Source organism: Schistocerca americana, chromosome 1 (genome assembly GCF_021461395.2).
Source record: "Schistocerca americana isolate TAMUIC-IGC-003095 chromosome 1, iqSchAmer2.1, whole genome shotgun sequence".
In the NCBI taxonomy this organism is placed as follows: Eukaryota; Metazoa; Arthropoda; class Insecta; order Orthoptera; family Acrididae; genus Schistocerca; species Schistocerca americana.
Window position 1 is genome coordinate 38,874,607 of NC_060119.1, and position 22,614 is coordinate 38,897,220.

General features: G+C 47.9%; 1 protein-coding gene across 1 annotated transcript in view; it reads left to right on the forward strand.

Annotated features, from left to right (window-relative positions):
- The window catches only part of LOC124595914 (collagen alpha-1(I) chain-like), a 63,551-nt gene that overhangs the window by 12,167 nt on the left and 28,770 nt on the right, over nucleotides 1-22,614 (forward strand). The window contains exon 3 of the mRNA XM_047134861.1: nucleotides 3,429-6,148. Within this exon, the coding sequence (XP_046990817.1) occupies nucleotides 3,429-6,148 (2,720 nt within the window). The remainder of the gene's footprint in view (nucleotides 1-3,428; nucleotides 6,149-22,614) is intronic.

A 22,614-nucleotide genomic window follows, 5' to 3' on the forward strand; every position in this document is an offset into this window, starting at 1 on the left:
ATTTTCAGCCAGGTGGACTCCCATGTTGAGTGAAGACAAGTGATTACGATGTATAAACAAAGTAAACTCTGCAATATTGTTTCTATATGCGAGATCACTGTAAGTCTCGTATATTTACCAGTGGAAAACCAGAGTTTGATCATTCCTACTAACATTATTTGACTGATTCATAGAAATACAAAGACACACGCTGGAAAGCTAGTACATTGTAGTATTTAAACATTTATTGAACGTAACTTCTACAATACAATAGCTGGCTGTATAATAGATGTAGACGTCAAACGATCTAGTCAGATGTGGTTCCTCTCGGTCGACTGGTACTTCGATCGGCGGTGCAGTACAGCGGCTCTGGTGTGCTATAGCGGTTGCCATTAGATGCGGACGAAGACTGATCTTCCTTCGACTGGCCGGGCCTATATAGTGAGCTGGAGCCAATAGAAACCCAGTGTAGGAATCTGTGGCTGGCTATCTCGCGGTGACCTCTGCAAGGAAAGGTTCCTATCAATCGACTGGAATCTTTGACGTGTTTACCTGATGTCTTCGCCTGTTGGTTTGTTTCCCCTCATAGCGTGGCTGTTATGCGGTGCTGCCTGCCATTTAGGGGAACCCGATGGCAGACAGTACACACCTCCCTTCCTGGGGGGGGGGGGGGGGGGGGGGGGGGGAGAGGAGGGCGACGTCGTCCTACTCAGTCTTGGCGGCCTCGTGTAGGAGGCGGTGAAAACTCGGCCCCGCAGAGTAGGGCGCGGCGTGGCAGGCCAGACGGGTAGAGCTGCGTTGTGGAAGAGGCGGGGAAGCCGGCCGCGATGGTTCCAGGGGCATAGGTTCATCGACGTCCGCGGGATGCTGCCCGAAAAGTGGACTGCGTGGGCGTCACTGGCTAGGCTGCGACACCGGCGGCGGCGGTACCAAGGTCACGGGGGCATCGTCAACGCTGGCGGATGGCGCAGCCGGTCGGGCCGGCGGAGGAGCCGGTGGAGCCTGCAGCCGCTGTCGAGATGACTGCTGTTGCTGCTAGATGGGGTCTGGCATCCCTGCACGCCAACCACAGGCGGAAGAGATCACATCCGGGCGGCCGGAAGAAGGCGGCAGAGCGGTTTGCCGGGAAGACCCTGATATCAGCGCTGGAGTTGGTTGCGGTGCCGGCAGACCACTTTGTCGGCAATGCGGACATCATAGAGCTGACGGCCTTGCGGCTGGACGATCACCCCCTCAATCCATCCGGCTCTCGGGCCGAAACCTCGCGCCTAGATAAGGGATCCCGGAACAAAGGGAGCCTGTGCAGTCGGAACCCATTGTTTGGGTCCGGGCCGGAGGAGGTGCCAAAGGGTACGAGGTTGCCGGCCATGCAGAAGTTCAGCCGGACTACGGGAGCCGATGGGCCTCGACCGATAGGAACTGAGGAACAATGTCCGCGACTCGTCCAAAGTGTGGGTGGAGGCATATTTTGACATTTGGGCCTTAAATGTTCGGACGAGGCGTTCGGCCTTGCCGTTCGATTGCGGGTGAAAGAGCGGAGTGAGGACATGTTGGATGCCGTTGGCAGAACAAAACGTCGCGAATATCTGGCTCTGGAATTGAGGGCCGTTATCGGTAACAATTGTTAGCGGCAACCCTTCCAAGGAAAAATCTTTCTTGAGAGCAGCGAGGGTCGCTTCCGCAGTGGTGCTGGTACGACGGATAACGAACGGAAAACGTGAAAAAGCATCGGTGACGATAAGCCATTGGTAGCTGAAGAAGGGGCCGGCGAAGTGCAAATAAATGCGATCCCATGGACCCGCCGGCTTAGGCCAAGAGAGGAAGGTTTGAGGGGCGTTATTTGTAATTGTAATTCTTAAGTATTTAGTTGAATTTACAGCCTTCAGATTTGTGCGACTTTTGGCGCAATCGAAACTCAGCGGATTTTGAGAGCTCGTTTCTCAGAATGGAGCAGGATAAGGTTACGATTGTGGATGGAGCCGTAATCAGTTACTCTCAGTTGCACAACAAATACGTAAACTTTATTTATAGAAATTTAAATTTTAAAACGATCTCTTAAAAAGACGACTGACTGTGTGATAGCACAGAAAAAAATATCCACAATTTTAGGGCCGAAGGCCACCAACAATAACCTCAAACAACAAACGGCTGAAGGCCTGAATTAGAAGTCAAAAGAACAATTCCAAATTGCACTTTTATAAATACGTTGCTTTTAAAACAAGTTTGCTTAAAAAAACTTATTGTAACACGGCTGAAGGCCTTATCACCAAAGAAGTTGCTGAGGCCTTCTCCACCCGACATAACGGCGCCTAGAGCATCAGCAACGAAACTGACAGCCTGCAGCCGCGGGTTGCCCGCGTCGCGGGCAACCCGAAGCACTACACGACCGGCAGGCAGTATTGATGAATGGCCACAGCAACAACCACAACACCAACACCACAGCAAAGACACCAGCAGACACCAGGGGCCACTACCGGCCCACATAAACATAAGGAAGAGGTCGCTGCAGATCCCGGAACTATTTTCACACGTCAAACCACGTGACGGAAAATAGTTCCGAGGTACTCATCCGCCGAAGCGCTATAAAGGCCGGCGCTCGGCCACACACCGGCAGTTCATCGACCGCCAGCAGACGTGGATGGCTGCCGCCGCGGCAGCCCGGCTTTGATCTTCTCGCTGATCTCTGGATTAGGCTCGGTATATCGGAGAAGTCTCTGGCGGAGACTAGGAGGATATTATTTCAGTTGTTTTCTACCTTATTGTTGTATGTAGTTGTGATTCGAAGACGGATCACTTTTGTGTGTTGGTGTTATACTTGGAGAATTTGTTTTGGTTAATTGAACAGCCCAATAAATTCTTTTCGGACTTTGATCGTTAGTTTCTTCTGCTTACGCAGACACATCAGAAGTGAAATTATTGCTCGGCCGAAGGCCACATCAACAATAATTAGTGAATTACAAATATCCTTAAAACAAAGACCACAATCTAAGGAATCAGGACAAGCAGTTCTCAGCAAGTGTTCCAAGGGTCGGCCTGGGAAAGTAATTCAAACATAAGGTAGGGTGAGACAGGCAGTGAAGAGTAGTAGCGACGCAAGAGGATAGCAACTAAAACTACTCAAACTAGGGGCAGGTTAAGCGTAGACCGACCGACTAACCAATGCGCCTAACGTCCAATCACTGGTACAACGATGGAATATTTTTAGGCAAGGGCGAAGACAGACAGCACTACGTCTTCACAAAACACCCAAGGGCGAAGGAAACACTAGGACCGACGTAAACCCCACAAATTTATATATATATATATATATATATATATATATATATATATATATATATATATATATATATATATATATATATGCGCACAGTACAATACAAGAGGTTGTCAAACTACACGCCGTGTCGGACAGCATCAGCACACCGCCGGAAAGGCACACCGCCGGAAAGGCACACCGCCGGAAAGGCACACCGCCGGAAAGGCACACCGCCGGAAAGGCACACCGCCGGAAAGGCACACCGCCGGAAAGGCACACCGCCGGAAAGGCACACCGCCGGAAAGGCACACCGCCGGAAAGGCACACCGCCGGAAAGGCACACCGCCGGAAAGGCACACCGCCGGAAAGGCACACCGCCGGAAAGGCACACCGCCGGAAAGGCACACCGCCGGAAAGGCACACCGCCGGAAAGGCACACCGCCGGAAAGGCACACCGCCGGAAAGGCACACCGCCGGAAAGGCACACCGCCGGAAAGGCACACCGCCGGAAAGGCACACCGCCGGAAAGGCACACCGCCGGAAAGGCACACCGCCGGAAAGGCACACCGCCGGAAAGGCACACCGCCGGAAAGGCACACCGCCGGAAAGGCACACCGCCGGAAAGGCACACCGCCGGAAAGGCACACCGCCGGAAAGGCACACCGCCGGAAAGGCACACCGCCGGAAAGGCACACCGCCGGAAAGGCACACCGCCGGAAAGGCACACCGCCGGAAAGGCACACCGCCGGAAAGGCACACCGCCGGAAAGGCACACCGCCGGAAAGGCACACCGCCGGAAAGGCACACCGCCGGAAAGGCACACCGCCGGAAAGGCACACCGCCGGAAAGGCACACCGCCGGAAAGGCACACCGCCGGAAAGGCACACCGCCGGAAAGGCACACCGCCGGAAAGGCACACCGCCGGAAAGGCACACCGCCGGAAAGGCACACCGCCGGAAAGGCACACCGCCGGAAAGGCACACCGCCGGAAAGGCACACCGCCGGAAAGGCACACCGCCGGAAAGGCACACCGCCGGAAAGGCACACCGCCGGAAAGGCACACCGCCGGAAAGGCACACCGCCGGAAAGGCACACCGCCGGAAAGGCACACCGCCGGAAAGGCACACCGCCGGAAAGGCACACCGCCGGAAAGGCACACCGCCGGAAAGGCACACCGCCGGAAAGGCACACCGCCGGAAAGGCACACCGCCGGAAAGGCACACCGCCGGAAAGGCACACCGCCGGAAAGGCACACCGCCGGAAAGGCACACCGCCGGAAAGGCACACCGCCGGAAAGGCACACCGCCGGAAAGGCACACCGCCGGAAAGGCACACCGCCGGAAAGGCACACCGCCGGAAAGGCACACCGCCGGAAAGGCACACCGCCGGAAAGGCACACCGCCGGAAAGGCACACCGCCGGAAAGGCACACCGCCGGAAAGGCACACCGCCGGAAAGGCACACCGCCGGAAAGGCACACCGCCGGAAAGGCACACCGCCGGAAAGGCACACCGCCGGAAAGGCACACCGCCGGAAAGGCACACCGCCGGAAAGGCACACCGCCGGAAAGGCACACCGCCGGAAAGGCACACCGCCGGAAAGGCACACCGCCGGAAAGGCACACCGCCGGAAAGGCACACCGCCGGAAAGGCACACCGCCGGAAAGGCACACCGCCGGAAAGGCACACCGCCGGAAAGGCACACCGCCGGAAAGGCACACCGCCGGAAAGGCACACCGCCGGAAAGGCACACCGCCGGAAAGGCACACCGCCGGAAAGGCACACCGCCGGAAAGGCACACCGCCGGAAAGGCACACCGCCGGAAAGGCACACCGCCGGAAAGGCACACCGCCGGAAAGGCACACCGCCGGAAAGGCACACCGCCGGAAAGGCACACCGCCGGAAAGGCACACCGCCGGAAAGGCACACCGCCGGAAAGGCACACCGCCGGAAAGGCACACCGCCGGAAAGGCACACCGCCGGAAAGGCACACCGCCGGAAAGGCACACCGCCGGAAAGGCACACCGCCGGAAAGGCACACCGCCGGAAAGGCACACCGCCGGAAAGGCACACCGCCGGAAAGGCACACCGCCGGAAAGGCACACCGCCGGAAAGGCACACCGCCGGAAAGGCACACCGCCGGAAAGGCACACCGCCGGAAAGGCACACCGCCGGAAAGGCACACCGCCGGAAAGGCACACCGCCGGAAAGGCACACCGCCGGAAAGGCACACCGCCGGAAAGGCACACCGCCGGAAAGGCACACCGCCGGAAAGGCACACCGCCGGAAAGGCACACCGCCGGAAAGGCACACCGCCGGAAAGGCACACCGCCGGAAAGGCACACCGCCGGAAAGGCACACCGCCGGAAAGGCACACCGCCGGAAAGGCACACCGCCGGAAAGGCACACCGCCGGAAAGGCACACCGCCGGAAAGGCACACCGCCGGAAAGGCACACCGCCGGAAAGGCACACCGCCGGAAAGGCACACCGCCGGAAAGGCACACCGCCGGAAAGGCACACCGCCGGAAAGGCACACCGCCGGAAAGGCACACCGCCGGAAAGGCACACCGCCGGAAAGGCACACCGCCGGAAAGGCACACCGCCGGAAAGGCACACCGCCGGAAAGGCACACCGCCGGAAAGGCACACCGCCGGAAAGGCACACCGCCGGAAAGGCACACCGCCGGAAAGGCACACCGCCGGAAAGGCACACCGCCGGAAAGGCACACCGCCGGAAAGGCACACCGCCGGAAAGGCACACCGCCGGAAAGGCACACCGCCGGAAAGGCACACCGCCGGAAAGGCACACCGCCGGAAAGGCACACCGCCGGAAAGGCACACCGCCGGAAAGGCACACCGCCGGAAAGGCACACCGCCGGAAAGGCACACCGCCGGAAAGGCACACCGCCGGAAAGGCACACCGCCGGAAAGGCACACCGCCGGAAAGGCACACCGCCGGAAAGGCACACCGCCGGAAAGGTACCCTAACCTCCAGGGCAGGTAACTGGGGCGTTAGCGGCCACAAGGCAGAAGATGTCACTGCTTGTACTTCACTAATAAGAGTAATACTAAATTCAGTGATGAATAACGAATAGAGAAAGACGGCTGCAATATTTCACCGCCTCTAAACACTTCACTCGTAGCCGCCAGGCTCAGCGGCCCTGGGAGCAACAACCCGCCTGCCAAAGTCGAGATCTCAGAATAGTCAAGGTTGCATTAGCAGTTAACTCTTCACTCAAACGTCCAGGGTTCGGTGTACAACGAAGTCGTCGCTCTCACAGCCGCCCCTCCTCGATCCGGCAGTGGCAGCACGCCGCCAGCAACCCCGGCTCGCCCCCGCGCTGCACGCACCTGCGCCCCCTAACGACCTCATGTCCATTCACCCTCCCACTGACACCAAATCCAGTACGCAGACAGCATTAAAACAACTGCTCATTCAAAACCACAAGATCACAAGATACACACGGAGCCCGGAAAACAATTACGACAACAACTCACAATACTAAAACCAGTCACTAAGAAACAACATGGACGAATTACAAGTCGGCACAGAAGTGGTTGGAACACCTAATGTACGTCGTCCGCTGCGACGACCGAACGACCAACCAACGGTCGTCTCCACTCAAGTCAGGTACAGGAAAGATCCCAGTATAAATCATCGACTGGCAACTTATTTCCATGAGATCACTTCGACGGCCAGAGACAGGCGCGCACACGCACACGCACACGCACACGCACACGCACACGCACACGCACACGCACACGCACACGCACACGCACACGCACACGCACACGCACACGCACACGCACACGCACACGCACACGCACACGCACACGCACACGCACACGCACACGCACACGCACACGCACACGCACACGCACACGCACACGCACACGCACACGCACACGCACACGCACACGCACACGCACACGCACACGCACACGCACACGCACACGCACACGCACACGCACACGCACACGCACACGCACACGCACACGCACACGCACACGCACAAATAAAATATCACGGTCCATTCAACTAAACCTCGCTGGATCCGGTCCTTGACGTGGCCGTGCACTCTCGCGACCACATCCTTCCGCCGGACAGTGGATGTGTGTCGCGAGCGGTCGGGCGAGTACTGGCTGTCCAGACTTCACTGCTGCTCTCTCCCAACTCCGCTTGTTCGACACACGACGACCCGGAAATACTAAAGGCTGCTCCAAAGATGGTACCACAGTAAGCGCTATCGATAAGCGCTGCTGCTGCTGCCACTCACGGACAGACAACGCGAGCAAACGTAGCGGCGACAGTGAACACACTAAGAAAACTAGGCGCCACTCGCTATTACAAGATGCCAAGCTATGATCCTGATCAGTTACCGCTTAGCAGCCAGCTATTGTTGCCCGAACATCAGATTAGCGAAGCTGTTACTTCACGTCATCAAGAGAAACAAGGATATTCCTATCTTCAGTATCATTGTCGTCCAATTGTTTTTATTGTGATTATTGCGTCTGCTGAATCATCAAGTAAATATAGTAGTCGTAGTGATGGGAGTGCAATAAAAATGAAGGTAATCGCGGGTAATGCTGTTCAGATAGTTTCAATTAAATGTACAAGCTGTATATTTCGGTTTGTATAGCTCTCTATGGATCGGAGTGTGGAAACAGATCCCTTAATCTGGGAGGTAGGTTAGAAAATTTAAAAAAGGAAATGGACAGGTTGAGGATAGATATAGTAGAAATTAGTGAGGTTTGGTGGCAGGAGGAAGAGGGCTTCTGGTCCGGTGAATAAAGGGTTATAAATACAAAGGCAAATATGGGTAAAGCAGGAATGGTTTAATAATGAATAACAAAATAGGAATTCGGGTACACTACTGTGAACAGCATAGTAATGCATTGTCGCTGATAAGATACATTGAGGTAAAAAAAAAGTCATGGATAGCAATGTCAACATATAGAGGTGGATGTAGTATCGCGTACATGAAGTATAGAAGGACAGTGCACGGATGGAGCAGTCACTTGTAGCCAGGTGATTCATGTGAGAAGGTTACAGATTTCATAATGGTCACACGACGGGAATTAACTGACACTGGAGCGTAATTTGAGCTAGACGCTTGGGATATCCACTCCGAAAAGCGTTAGGAAATTCAATATTCCGCGATTCACGGTGTCAAGAGTGTGCCGAGAACACCACATTTCAGGCATTACCTCTCATCACGCACAGTGCAATGGCGACAGCCTTCACTTAACGACAGAGAGCAGCACTATTTGCGTACAGTTGTCAGTGCCAACAGACAACCAACATTCCGTGAAATAAGCGCAGAAATCAATGTGGGACGTAGGACGAATGTATCCGCTAGACACAGTGCGGAGAAATTTGGAGTTCATGGTTTACAGCAGCAGACGACCGATGCGGGTGCCTTTTCTGACAGCACAACATCGCCTGCAGCGCCTCTCCTGGACTCTTGACCATTTGGGTTGGATTCTAAAGGACTGGAAAACTGTGTCGTGGTCGGATGAGTCCCAATTTCAGTTGGTAAGAGCTGATGGTGGGACTCGACTATGGAACAGGCCCCACGGACCCAAGTTGTCAACAAGGCGTTGTGCAAGCTGGTGTAACGGTGTAGGCTGTGTTTACATGGACGGACTGGGTCCTCAGGACCAACTGAACCTATCAGTGACTGGAAATGGAGATGTTTGGCTGCTTGCAGATCATCAGCAGCCACTGACTGACTTCATGTTCCAAATAACGGTAAAATTTCTATGGATGACAATGCGCCACGTTATTGGGCCACAACTATTCGTGACTCGTTTCAAGAACATTCAGGACAATTCGATCGAATGATTCGATTGCCCAGATCGCCTGACACGAATCCCATTTAGGGGACAAATAGATCAGTTCGTGCACAAAATCCTGCACTGGCAACACTCCCGCAATTATGGGCGTCTATAGAGGCAGCATGGCTAATTATTTCTGCAGGGGACTTCGAACATCGTGTTGAGTCCATGTCACATCCAATAGCTGCATTACGTCAGGCGGAAGGAGATCCGAGACAATATTAGGAGGTATCCCATGACTTTTGCGACCTCCGAGTAGTGACGAAACCCACACCTCTCTCTCTGAATTTATAGTGAATGAGAATATTCTGGGAGAAAACTGGTAAGCATAGTTTTCCCAGTATGTCACGGTAAGAAAATTGTTGGCTGTTTTACCCGTCTGCGACGGGCGGGAGGAAACCATAGACGACAAACGTAAGCAAAAAATATGAGAAAATGAAATTAATTACACTACTGGCCATTAAAATTGCTACACGACGAAAATGACGTGCTACAGACGCGAAATATAACCGACAGGAAAAAGATGCTGTGATATGCAAATGATTAGCTTTTCAGAGCATTCACACAAAGTTGGCGCCGGTGGCGACACCTACAACGGGCTGACATGAGGAAAGTTTCCAACCGATTTCTCATACACAAACAACGGTTAACCGGCGTTGCCTCGTGAAACGTTGTTGTGATGCCTCGTGTCAGGAGGAGAAATGTGTACCATCACGTTTCCGACTTTGATAAAGGTCAAACTGTAGCCTATAGCGATTGCGGTTTCTCGTATCGCGACATTGCTGCTCGCGTTGGTCGAGATCCAATGGCTGTTAGCAGAATATGGAATCGGTGGGTTCAGGAGTGTAATACGGAACGCCGTGCTGGATCCCAACGGCCTCGTATCACTAGCAGTCGACATGACAGGCATCTTACCCGCATGACAGGGATCGAGATGTGGCTGCACCATCCGTTACAGAGTCAACAGATGGGGACGTTTGCAAGACAACCTCCTCCACGAACAGTTCGACGACGTTTGAAGCAGCATGGACTATCAGCTCGGAGACCATGGCTACGGTTACCCTTGACGCTGCATCACAGACAGGAGCGCCTGCGATGGTGTACTCAACGACGAACCTGGGTGCACGAATGGCAATACGTCATTTTTTCGGGTGAATCCAGGTTCTGTTTACAGCATCATGATGGCCGCATCCCTGTTTGGCGACATCGTAGTGAACGCACATTGGAAGCGTGTATTCGTCATCGCCATACTGGCGTATCACCCGGCGTGATGGTATGGGGTGCCATTGGTTACACGTCTCTGTCACCTCTAGTTCGCATTGACGGCACTTTGGACAGTGGACGTTACATTTCAGATGTGTTACGACCCGTAGCTGTACCCTTCATTCGATCCCTATGAAACCCTACATTTCAGCATTATAATGCACGACAGTTTGTTGCAGGTCCTGTAAGGGCGTCTCTGGGTACAGGAAATGTTCGACTGCTCCCCGGCCAGCACATTCTCCAGATGTCTCACCAATTGAAAACGTCTGGTCAATGGTGGCCGAGCAACTGGCTCGCCACAATACGCCAGTCACTACGCTTGATGAACTGTGGTATCGTGTTGAAGCTGCATGGGCAGCTGTACCTGTACACGCCATCCAAGCTCTGTTTGCCTCAATGCCCAGGCGTATCAAGGCCGTTGTTACGGCCAGAGGTGGTTGTGTTCTCACTTTGAAATGAACGAACAGTAGAAACTGCGTAGAAACTGCGTATAAACTACATTAAACAACTGACCAGACAAATATGCCAAGGAAAACTCTATTCAGCGCCGTGTAGTGGATAACAAATGTTTTGTCTCTGTGATGCTGCACTTAATTTGTTTTGTATAAACGATGCTATGTTGCACATAGTTTTGTAATATGGTCAGCTAAGAGCTGAACTGTCTACGACAAACGGTAGTTTAGCGTTCTCGTAGGGCACAGGTTATTTATTCAGTCTTTAAAGTTTTTGTACTTTAAAGAAGTACAACCATACGTGACAATAGTGGACTTGTTAAGCACTGTGTCTATCCAAACGATTTTAATTACAAAACATTTCTTTGTATAAAAAAACAGAAAACATTTTTCGGTACTATAAAGTTCAGTATTAATAGACTTCTATAAATACGTTTTCGAAATCACTTTGGGGGCATGGCATAAACGTCTTTCACAGATAATGAGGATATATAATGTGTTGTAAGCCGAATGAATGAATGATGTTATACGATCAACAGAACATACTTCATGCATTCGATCAGTTACCAGCTAGTATTTAATTGTTCTCTAAATATTTTTCAAAAGAATTTTACTCTTTTTTAATGTATTGGTTACGATTTTCTGATGGCAAATTATTTTCAGAAATATTCTCATTTGCTATAGTTATAAAATAACCAAATAAAGTTTACTTGCACACTGATCAATAAACTGTCATTATTATAAGGCTTAGTTTTCAGGATTGCATGAGAACTTTTTTTTCAATATTTGCATTTGACTGAGGCAAAAGTGAATAGTTGTGTTTACGTGGCATTATACTTTGTTTCCAATCCTCCCAACTTCGGCGTAGCCGACGGGAAAACATGCCTCAGCAAAAAAAACGCAGCGAGGGATAAAATTTCCATCCACTTTTGTTTAACATAAAGTTCGCTTCATGTTTACAACCGCTACGTAACAGAATTACACACAAAATTGTTTTGTTTTAATTATGTTATCAAAATTATTGTACTGATTGTTTTCAAGTCCGAGCTATTTTTGGCTCAACAGTTTACAAATTGTAGTAAAGTTCTTAAACTTAGTGTGACACACGTCAGCGTTAAAGTCTTCATCGTAAATTTCATTTGATACGACTATGTAATTGATACGGAGCTCACATCACACGGTCGGCGGCTCCTATCACCTTTTCTGTTGCGGTTCTGCCGCCACACCAACTGCTTCATAGGAACAAATGCCTGCTGCTGGTACCAAGGTTTGCACGATGTGTCGCGGGCTGCGCTTCTGCTTTTCACCTCAGCATCGTTTATACAAAACAAATTAAGTGCAGCATCACAGAGACAAAACATTTGTTATCCACTAGACGGCGCTGAATAGAGTTTTGCTTAGCATATTTGTCTGGTCAGTTGTTTAATGTAGTTTATACGCAGTTTCTACTGTTCGTTCATTTCAAAGTGAGAACACGTTTCCTTGTTTTACGTTGGCAACACTGTCACCGGTCAGAGCGCGGCATGACATCCACTGTAGAATTACTGTTAACCTGTTGCACGTAGTTCAGCTCTTAGCTAATCATATTACAAAACTGTCTACGACAAACGGTAGTTTAGCGTTCTCGTAGGGCACAGGTTATTTATTCAGTCTTTAAAGTTTTTGTACTTTAAACAAGCACAACCATACGTGACAATAGTGGACTTGTTAAGCACTGTTACTGAATACCACAATGGCAGACATCAGTTCGCTTTGTTAGTACCACGTTTACCAGACGCGTTTATTTGTTGTCCCGTGCGAGAACACTTACGAAGATACACTTGGTTAAAAGCGTTCGTGCATACTTCATCCGATTACCTCCATAATCCGACGCAGCAGAGGTGAGTACAGATTAACGTACTACTATGGGCTTTCACATGTTTTATTTGCTTATGCTTGCACAGCCTTTAAGTATCACTTAAATAAGTGTGCTGAGTTCCACAGTGGGTTTTAAACTGCAATGAATACAGAATCGTTGTGTCTTTTCTCAGGAGTTTCTGTGTACATTGACAATCAAATAGTTGCTGTGCAAGTATTTTGTTCTCACGCAATTTTGAATTAACTATTGTACTGTTCAGAACATATTTAAAATTCCTAGCTTTACACGCCACTGTGGTTAGTCCATGAAACAAAGCGTACTTCTACTGCTTCAAAGCTTGTGTCCAAATCTTGATGAGTTGTTATACAAATATATTTTCATATATACATTATTCCACGAGATTAGTACAGCCGATCATCTGTCTGAGACTCATGAATTAAACAGAAATATTTACTATCTATAATTACAAGAAGTTCACTTAACTTTGAAGAATCATGCTTTAAAGTCAGAAAAGTTTTTTTTCATTTTTAGAAGAGAAATTTGCCGGACTGACTACAAAATGCCATCATAACTATTATACTATATATGAAGCTAAATTAAGTAGAAATTCCACCGCCTCTCCTTAGGCCCAGGGAAAGCAATACGTCACATGACAGTACTGTATATGCAGACGAAGTTGGTAGTCGGCGCAGTGACCGGTGTGAGTGACCTAAAGGCATTTCCCATTTACAGTTGCCACTGCGCGCTGTGTGAACTTAGTTTGCGCCTAGGATACATCTGATAAGGGACTACCTGTGCATGATATTCGTACCCCTTGATGATGCCAGGCTTATGTGGTAAGACATTTGAATATTTATTTAGCAAATCAGCTAGGTCAGCCTTTTGTTGTTATGTTAAATGCTCTGATTCGCCTATTTTCGTTTGAATGTGGGATAAAATATCCATGGCATCTCCTGTATTCTGACATTATAGTGCATTATGAACACAGTACTGCCCATCACTAGTGGACAGAGCCTTAGTTTTTATAGATTTGAGACTTTGACCTTCACTTTTTCGCTATACCTACCATGACATGAGGTTTTCCTCAAGAAACTTACAACTTGTTCCGTTCAGAAGGTCGATCTTTGCGTCCCCTCTTCGCAGAAATCCCATGCCTACCAGACAGGAAACAGACAAATTCTTGACACAGAGAAACGTTGAGCCCGGGCCGAATAACGCTGCGAGAACGGCTGGGCACGTTTGGGGAGAGTGGTGGTGGTGGTGGTGGTGGTGGTGGTGGTGTGGGTTACGGGCACGCCCTGTAGAGGAACTTTAGAGCGTTGGAGGTATAGTGCGTTCTAAAGTGAAGCGTACGCTCAAAATTTTCGTTTAGTATTAAGTGGAGCCCTCACTTGTATGGTGACCATTCGGAAAGTTCTGCCACCTCTGCTTTCGTCAATATCAAAAAAGAATTCCGCTGAATTGGTTTTCGTCTGGTTTATTAACCATTTGTAATTTTCAGAGAAGCATCATGAGTGCCGAATTTTAATAAAACCTGTACTTTTAACTTGTTGCCCTGTTAAAACTTGCTTCTTTTGCCAGAGCACAGCAGAGTTTACAGTTTCACCTCACAAACATGTTGTGCAGAGACAATTCCGAAACAGTAGCTTATGAAGTTTAAGTAAGGAACTGAGGAAAAGTAAGATCGGTAGCTTATGGAAAAGCACATCCGCGGTACAAAAATAAACGTGTAATATCTTCACTTATGTTGTTCTGAAACCTATAGCATGTGCTTTCTTCGAAAAATTCTGTAGTTCGTGGAATAACACCGTAAATGAAGACGTTCTGCATAATAAACATAAGGAAAAATAGTCTCTTTGCGTTTTATCATTTGCCATAATCTCATTTCGATATCTCAAACAGTTGTGGAAATATAAGAGATGATGTAGATATTACACTGTGGCTTCATTGATTCGTCAGAGCAGTTTTTTTCGAGATCGATGACAGACACCAAGTCCCAAGTCTAAAGAAAAATTCAGTATGTTAGCTAAATTTAATACACCGCTATAATATAATGTAGTATGCACCGACTCGTGTTTTTCAACAAAGAAGTGTATAATACGCGTAAGCTGTGTGGGTGCATCGTAATAATTCCCGATTATCGGCCAGGAAATCAATTCATTAACTAATACATGAATTGAACATACATGGTCTTTTACATTTTTCCGAAAAACTAAAAAAGGCGCGAAAACTGCCACTTACATAAAAATGTGAAATGCAAACTTTTTGAAACTCGTGCAGCGCCTTACTTCCATGCAAATATGCAACTATGACTATTAAGGAAATTACGTGCACACATTATCATGTAGCTGATACTACTGTTCGGACCTCTCATTCCACACTCACCTAATTGTCCCTTGACGCCAGTAGCACCGGAGACTACACAGTTTTGGAATGGCATTATCGGTAGACGAGTTTTACTAGTCACACTTTTGAAAATTTCACGTCACGGAAGTTAATACCTGCTCCTCTGTCCAGTACAACTGCCGTGGGTATGCTCTCCACTACAGAATTCACGGCTGCCTGAACTAGTTCTTTAAGTTTCATGCACGATTTAAAATCTCCTCACAGTTCTTCTCTAATATCTGTATCCTCTTTATATCGTAGCATATGAAACTTTTCATCAGGTTTGCTCATAGGTTTATATTCTGGGTCTTCACAAATTTTTGAATTCCGGTAAATATGTCTGTAATTAATAGCATCTACTGTAAAACAGTTATGCTTATCAAGATATTTGTACAACTTCCGCCACTGTCTATAATAATAATAATAATAATAAATAATAATAATAATTTTCAACTTGTCTGAAAAAAGTTGTGTATGTGGTATTTTGTTATTCTGTATATTATTTAGTGCAGTCGATGGCAAGAATGAAACAATGTTTAGGGTTTCACTATTCTCCATTTCACATTTTTATGTAAGTGGCAGTTTTCGCGCCTTTTTTAGTTTTTCGGAAAAATGTACAAGATCATGTATGTACAATTCGTGTATTAGTTAATGAATTGATTTCCTGGCCGATAATCGGGAATTATTACGATGCACCCACACAGCTTACGCGTATTATACAGTTCTTTGTTGAATGTTCGCTTCTAGTCACGCTTACTTGATTTCCTCACTTTCTCAAACAACGAATGTCGTCTGAGAGGCCCTGCTTCCTTTTCCTGGTGATTCTGTTTTCTGTTAGCGTTTAATACAGGTTCAAGGGGCCCAGGTTGGATTCCCAGCTCGAGCAGAAACTTATTTTCCGTTAGGGACTGGGTATTGTGTTTTCATTTCATCCCCATCTCCGACGCGCAAGTCGCCCAATGTGGCGTCGAATGCAGTAAGTACTTGCCCTCGCCGGCCGAACTTCCCCAAATGGGGGACTCCCGGCTCACAATGCTGTACGCTCATTAAGACAGGTTCAACACAGCTGATGTTGACACTGCACAAGAAAGCCGATTCATGCGCAGTAAACAGCGAACTCCAAACACACACTGCCTTTCATGGAAACTATTAAATTCAAATAGTGCTATCTACCAACGAGTTCACTTGACCAGAATACAAATGAGGCGCTGAGAGCCACGAGGGCCAAAAGCACACTGTCCTTGACCCCCAAATTTAAGTGAATACTAGAGAAACCAGTGAGACAGCTTTTCTTGGATGTTCAGATATACATGTAATGTGGGCCCACAGTGCAGATATACCTGACCCACCGTAAGCTCAACAGACTTTAGAAGCATTGAATAAATGCTCCACTCTCACAATTGACAATCATGTGCTTTATGGTTCTGAGTGCCTCAAACGGATTACTGCTGGATAAAATCCAAAACTTATTGTACTATATCTCATTCAGAATCTCACAAAATAGGTGTTTTTGTCAGTATAAAATATACTAACGTCCGATCTAATGTTACCATATAACGAGTGAATTGGCGTATCTGCGCAGTGTGCTAACTGCCTCGTGGGATTTATGCCACGCAAACGACTGCTGCAGTGCGCAATCACCTGGTGGTATTGATGTAAACTTTTAGTTGAGTGCTGTAAACCGTTTACACTGCTCATCAAATCCGTATATATTTGGCCCGTGAATGTGCGCCCGTGATCGTGATCCCAAGTTTCAGTTTCACTGAGTCGGGGAACAATGTAGCGCAGCGCGGTAGGTGCCATTTATTTAGGGTTACCCCATCTACATTATGTTTAAAGCCTTCAAAGAAAAATAAGGAATAAATCAGCAAGGTGCCAAAAGTTACGGTGTTCACGTGCTCTTGGGCTCTTACCCAACAGCTGCCACTGCTCTTCATGCCGTCTATCACTTCCAATCCCCCCCCCCCCTTTCTACATCTACATCTATACTCCGCGAGCCACCTTACGGTGTGTGGCGGAGGGTACTTATTGTACCACTATCTGATCCCCCCTTCCCTGTTCCATTCACGAATTGTGCGTGGGAAGAACGACTGCTTGTAAGTCTCCGTATTTGCTCTAATTTCTCGGATCTTTTCGTTGTGATCATTACGCGAGATTTATGTGGGCGGTAGTAATATGTTGCCCATCTCTTCCCGGAATGTGCTCTCTCGTAATTTCGATAATAAACCTCTCCGTATTGCGTAACGCCTTTCTTGAAGTGTCCGCCACTGGAGCTTGTTCAGCATCTCCGTAACGCTCTCGCGCTGACTAAATGTCCCCATGACGAATCGCGCTGCTTTTCGCTGGATCATGTCTATCTCTTCTATTAATCCAACCTGGTAAGGGTCCCATACTGATGAGCAATACTCAAGAATCGGACGAACAAGCGTTTTGTAAGCTACTTCTTTCGTCGATGAGTCACATTTTCTTAGAATTCTTCCTATGAATCTCAACCTGGCGCCTTCTTTTCCCACTATTTGTTTTATGTGATCATCCCACTTCAGATCGCTCCGGATAGTAACTCCTAAGTATTTTACGGTCGTTACCGCTTCCAATGATTTACCACCTATGGCATAATCGTACTGGAATGGATTTCTGCCCCTATGTATGCGCATTATATTACATTTATCTACGTTTAGGGAAAGCTGCCAGCTGTCGCACCATGCATTAATCCTCTGCAGGTCCTCCTGGAGTACGTACGAGTCTTCTGATGTTGCTACTTTCTTGTAGACAACCGTGTCATCTGCAAACAGCCTCACGGAGCTACCGATGTTGTCAACTAAGTCATTTATGTATATTGTAAACAATAAAGGTCCTATCACGCTTCCCTGCAGTACTCCCGAAATTACCTCTACATCTGCAGATTTTGAACCGTTAAGAATGACATGTTGTGTTCTTTCTTCTAGGAAATCCTGAATCCAATCACAAACCTGGTCCAATATTCCGTAAGCTCGTATTTTTTTCACTAAACGTAAGTGCGGAACCGTATCAAATGCCTTCCTGAAGTCCAGGAATACGGCATCAATCTGCTCGCCAGTGTCTACGGCACTGTGAATTTCTTGGGCAAATAGGGCGAGCTGAGTTTCACATGATCTCTGTTTGCGGAATCCATGTTGGTTATGATGGAGATTTGTATTATCTGAGAACGTCATAATACGAGAACACAAAACATGTTCCATTATTCTACAACAGATTGACGTAAGCGAAATAGGCCTATAATTATTCGCATCTGATTTATGACCCTTCTTGAAAATGGGAACGACCTGCGCTTTCTTCCAGTCGCTAGGTACTTTACGTTCTTCCAGCGATCTACGATAAATTGCTGATAGAAAGGGGGCAAGTTCTTTAGCATAATCACTGTAGAATCTTAAGGGTATCTCGTCTGGTCCGGATGCTTTTCCGGTACTAAGTGATAGCAGTTGTTTTTCAATTCCGATATCGTTTATTTCAATATTTTCCATTTTGGCGTCCGTGCGACGGCTGAAGTCAGGGACCGTGTTACGATTTTCCGCAGTGAAACAGTTTCGAAACACTGAATTCAGTATTTCTGCCTTTCTTCGGTCGTCCTCTGTTTCGGTGCCATCGTGGTCAACGAGTGACTGAATAGGGGATTTAGATCCGCTTACCGATTTTACATATGACCAAAACTTTTTAGGGTTCTTGTTTAGATTGTTTGCCAATGTTTTATGTTCGAATTCGTTGAATGCTTCTCTCATTGCTCTCTTTACGCTCTTTTTCGCTTCGTTCAGCTTTTCCTTATCAGCTATGATTCGACTACTCTTAAACCTATGATGAAGCTTTCTTTGTTTCCGTAGTACCTTTCCTACATGATTGTTATACCACGGTGGATCTTTCCCCTCGCTTTGGACCTTAGTCGGTACGAACTTATCTAAGGCGTACTGGACGATGTTTCTGAATTTTTTCCATTTTTGTTCCACATCCTCTTCCTCAGAAATGAACGTTTGATGGTGGTCACTCAGATATTCTGCGATTTGTGCCCTATCACTCTTGTTAAGCAAATATATTTTCCTTCCTTTCTTGGCATTTCTTATTACACTTGTAGTCATTGATGCAACCACTGACTTATGATCACTGATACCCTCTTCTACATTCACGGAGTCGAAAAGTTCCGGTCTATTTGTTGCTATGAGGTCTAAAACGTTAGCTTCACGAGTTGGTTCTCTAACTATCTGCTCGAAGTAATTCTCGGACAAGGCAGTCAGGATAATGTCACAAGAGTCTCTGTCCCTGGCTCCAGTTCTGATTGTGTGACTATCCCATTCTATACCTGGTAGATTGAAGTCTCCCCCTATTACAATAGTATGATCACCAAACTTCTTCACGACGTTCTGCAGGTTCTCTCTGAGGCGCTCAACTACTACGGTTGCTGATGCAGGTGGTCTATAGAAGCATCCGACTATCATATCTGACCCACCTTTGATACTTAACCCAGATTATTTCACATTCGCATTCGCTAATAACTTCACTGGATATTATTGAATTCTTTACTGCTATAAATACTCCTCCACCATTGGCGTTTATCCTATCCTTGCGGTATATATTCCATTCTGTGTCTAGGATTTCGTTACTGTTCACTTCCGGTTTTAACCAACTTTCCGTTCCTAATACTATATGCGCACTATTTCCTTCAATAAGAGATACTAATTCAGGAACCTTGCCCTGGATACTCCTGCAGTTTACCAATATTACGTTAACTTTTCCTGTTTTTGGTCTCTGAGGACGGACGTTCTTTATCAACGATGATAATGTCCTCTCTGGTAAGCCGTCAGGTATTTTATCGTTTCGCCCAAGGGGGGGTCCCTCTAACCTAAAAAACCCCCGTGTGCACGCCACACGTACTCTGCTACCCTAGTAGCTGCTTCCGGTGTGTAGTGCACGCCTGACCTGTCTAGGGGGGCCCTACAGTTGTCCACCCAATAACGGAGGTCGATGAATTTGCAGCCATTATAGTCGCAGAGTCGTCCGAGCCTCTGGTTTAGACCCTCCACACGGCTCCAAACCAGAGGACCGCGATCGACTCTGGGCACTATGCTGCAGATATTAAGCTCAGCTTGCACTCCGCGTGCGATGCTGGTTGTCTTCACCAAATCAGCCAGCCGCCGGAAGGAACCAAGGATGGCCTCAGAACCCAAGCGGCAGGCGTCATTCGTTCCGACATGTGCTACCATCTGCAGCCGGTCACACCCAGTGCGTTCAATAGCTGCCGGAAGGGCCTCCTCCACATTACGGACGAGACCCCCCGGCAAGCACACCGAGTGCACACTGGCATTCTTCCCCGACCTACCCGCTATTTTCCTGAGGGGCTCCATAACCCGCCTAACGTTGGAGCTCCCTATAACTAATAGGCCCGCCCTCTGTGACTGTCGGGACCTTGCCGGAGAATCGGCCACTGGCCCAACAGGCGAGGCATCCTGTGGTGGCTCGGAAACGATGTCATCACCACTAGGAAGCACCCCGTACCTGTTGGAAAGGGTAAGGCAGCTGCCATGCGGCCAGATCCCACCTTCGCCTTTCGGCCAGGCACGCGGGAGCCCACCACTGTCCGCCATTCACCCTGGAGTGATGGCTGACCGGTAAGATGCTCACTGCCGGAAGACGCAGCGACATCAGGGGTTCCATGTGATTCCAAGGCCACCGAAGTAGGCATAGGTCTCACCACAGTTGCCCCAACGCCACTACGAGCCGACGCCTGCGCCTCGAGCTCGATGAGCCTAACAGACAAAGCCTCCACCTGCCCCCGAAGAGTGGCCAATTCTCCTTGCGTCCGCTCACAACAACCACAGTCCCTACACATGACTATGTTTACCCTACTCTATACGGTGACAAATTCCCAAGATAATCTTCTGATGAGCTACTCTGATAATCAAGAAACACTCACTGAAATACGAGACGCGAAAACTACGCTAGGTTTTCCCAGAAAAACTATTTAAAAGCTAAGCGCAGCGAATAAGTACAAAAACGCTTTATACAAACAGTACTCGCTGCTGCTGGTGCTCTCGCTCTGGCTGTCACAAGACAACTGCTGATTCAAGTGACTAGTGGCTAACGGCCGCGAAACAAACAAAAGACGGTTTTAGGGCGCTTTCTGTTCTAAACGATCAAGAAGACACTAAGAAATCTAACACGAAAACTACGTAAAGTTTTACCAAGAACTGTTAGTTACTATGCAGAGCAGATAAACACAAATAGAATCCCTTCCTTAGTGGAAGGTCATAAACAAAATGCAAAATAAACGCTTTGTACAAACAGTACTCGCTGCTGCTGGTGCTCTCGCTCTGGCTGTCACAAGACAGACCGTCGCAGTGAGTACGATGGGGGCGGTTTTAGTATGACCCGCCGGCGTTGCTAGAGGACCATTCCTCGGACACCTCTAAAGTGCTCACGGTAGGATTTTTCGGGGTTGGCGTCCAGTTAGGCGCAGGCCCCGTGTTTTGTCCCGATATACTGCGTCCATTATTTCTGTCATTCTTATTCAGCGACAGTTTCCTGGAATGTGATTGCAACCTATGAATTCTGTTCCGAGAGCAGCCATATCCTGGAGTAAATCAATGTCCAATACTTTGGTTACGATGTCGGCCGTTGCCACACTCACCCTAACAAACAGTATTTACAATTAGTCCAGTAGATTTAGCATTCCAATCGGAAATAATTGCTACAAAAATTTTACTGTTTTAATGGCTTTGTTTGTGTCCCAGTATGACTATCCTACGTTTTCCCCCACGGCGGAGTTGTGGAAAAGTGCTGGGGGGCAAAAATGTACCCGAAAGAGGGGTATTTTTCGCTTTCGAGATTATCTCTTAAATGACTTACAAATCGAAAACATAGCGCAATTAAAAATTGTAGGGCATGAAATTCTGCATTGAACGAGACCATCCGTATATTTCTTGGACCACCCGTTTCCATACTAGTGTTCTTCAAAATTAGACCAATTTCACATGCTCATAAAAAATTTTCGTTTTAACCTCTTTTTTGTAATGTCGTAGAAACTAACCCACCTATCAATAATGTCGTTCATAAAAGAGATATGGTGAGAGAAATTTGGCATTCGATGAAACCAGAAGTGAATTTTTTGAACCACCCATTTGTGTACTGCTCCCCATTAAAGTTGGACCATTTCTCATCATACATTTCAAATGTAGTTCTTCAGTAATTCTTATGTACACTCTTTTAAACACAGAACTATAGCAACCAATTGCCTTGCACTTATTTAATATAGTAATAGAAAAATTCTAAAATTTTGTAAAATTTGAAACATATTAAAAAAGTTTTTCATATGTCGAGGGTTAAGAACTGAGACCTCGTATCTGACAGATGTCAGAAAGTTCTGACTCAAAAAAACTTGTAAGTGTAAAAAATACATGTTATAACAAAATGATGCAAAAAAGACAATGCACAACCTGTGAGTAATAAGTGTTTATCTCTAAATAAAAAATCAAAACAATCAAAATTTTTATTAAAGGTTATTTTTTCAGCTCCCTTGTGAAATTTGTCTTGTCAGGTACGTGGTCTCCGTTCATAACCCTCA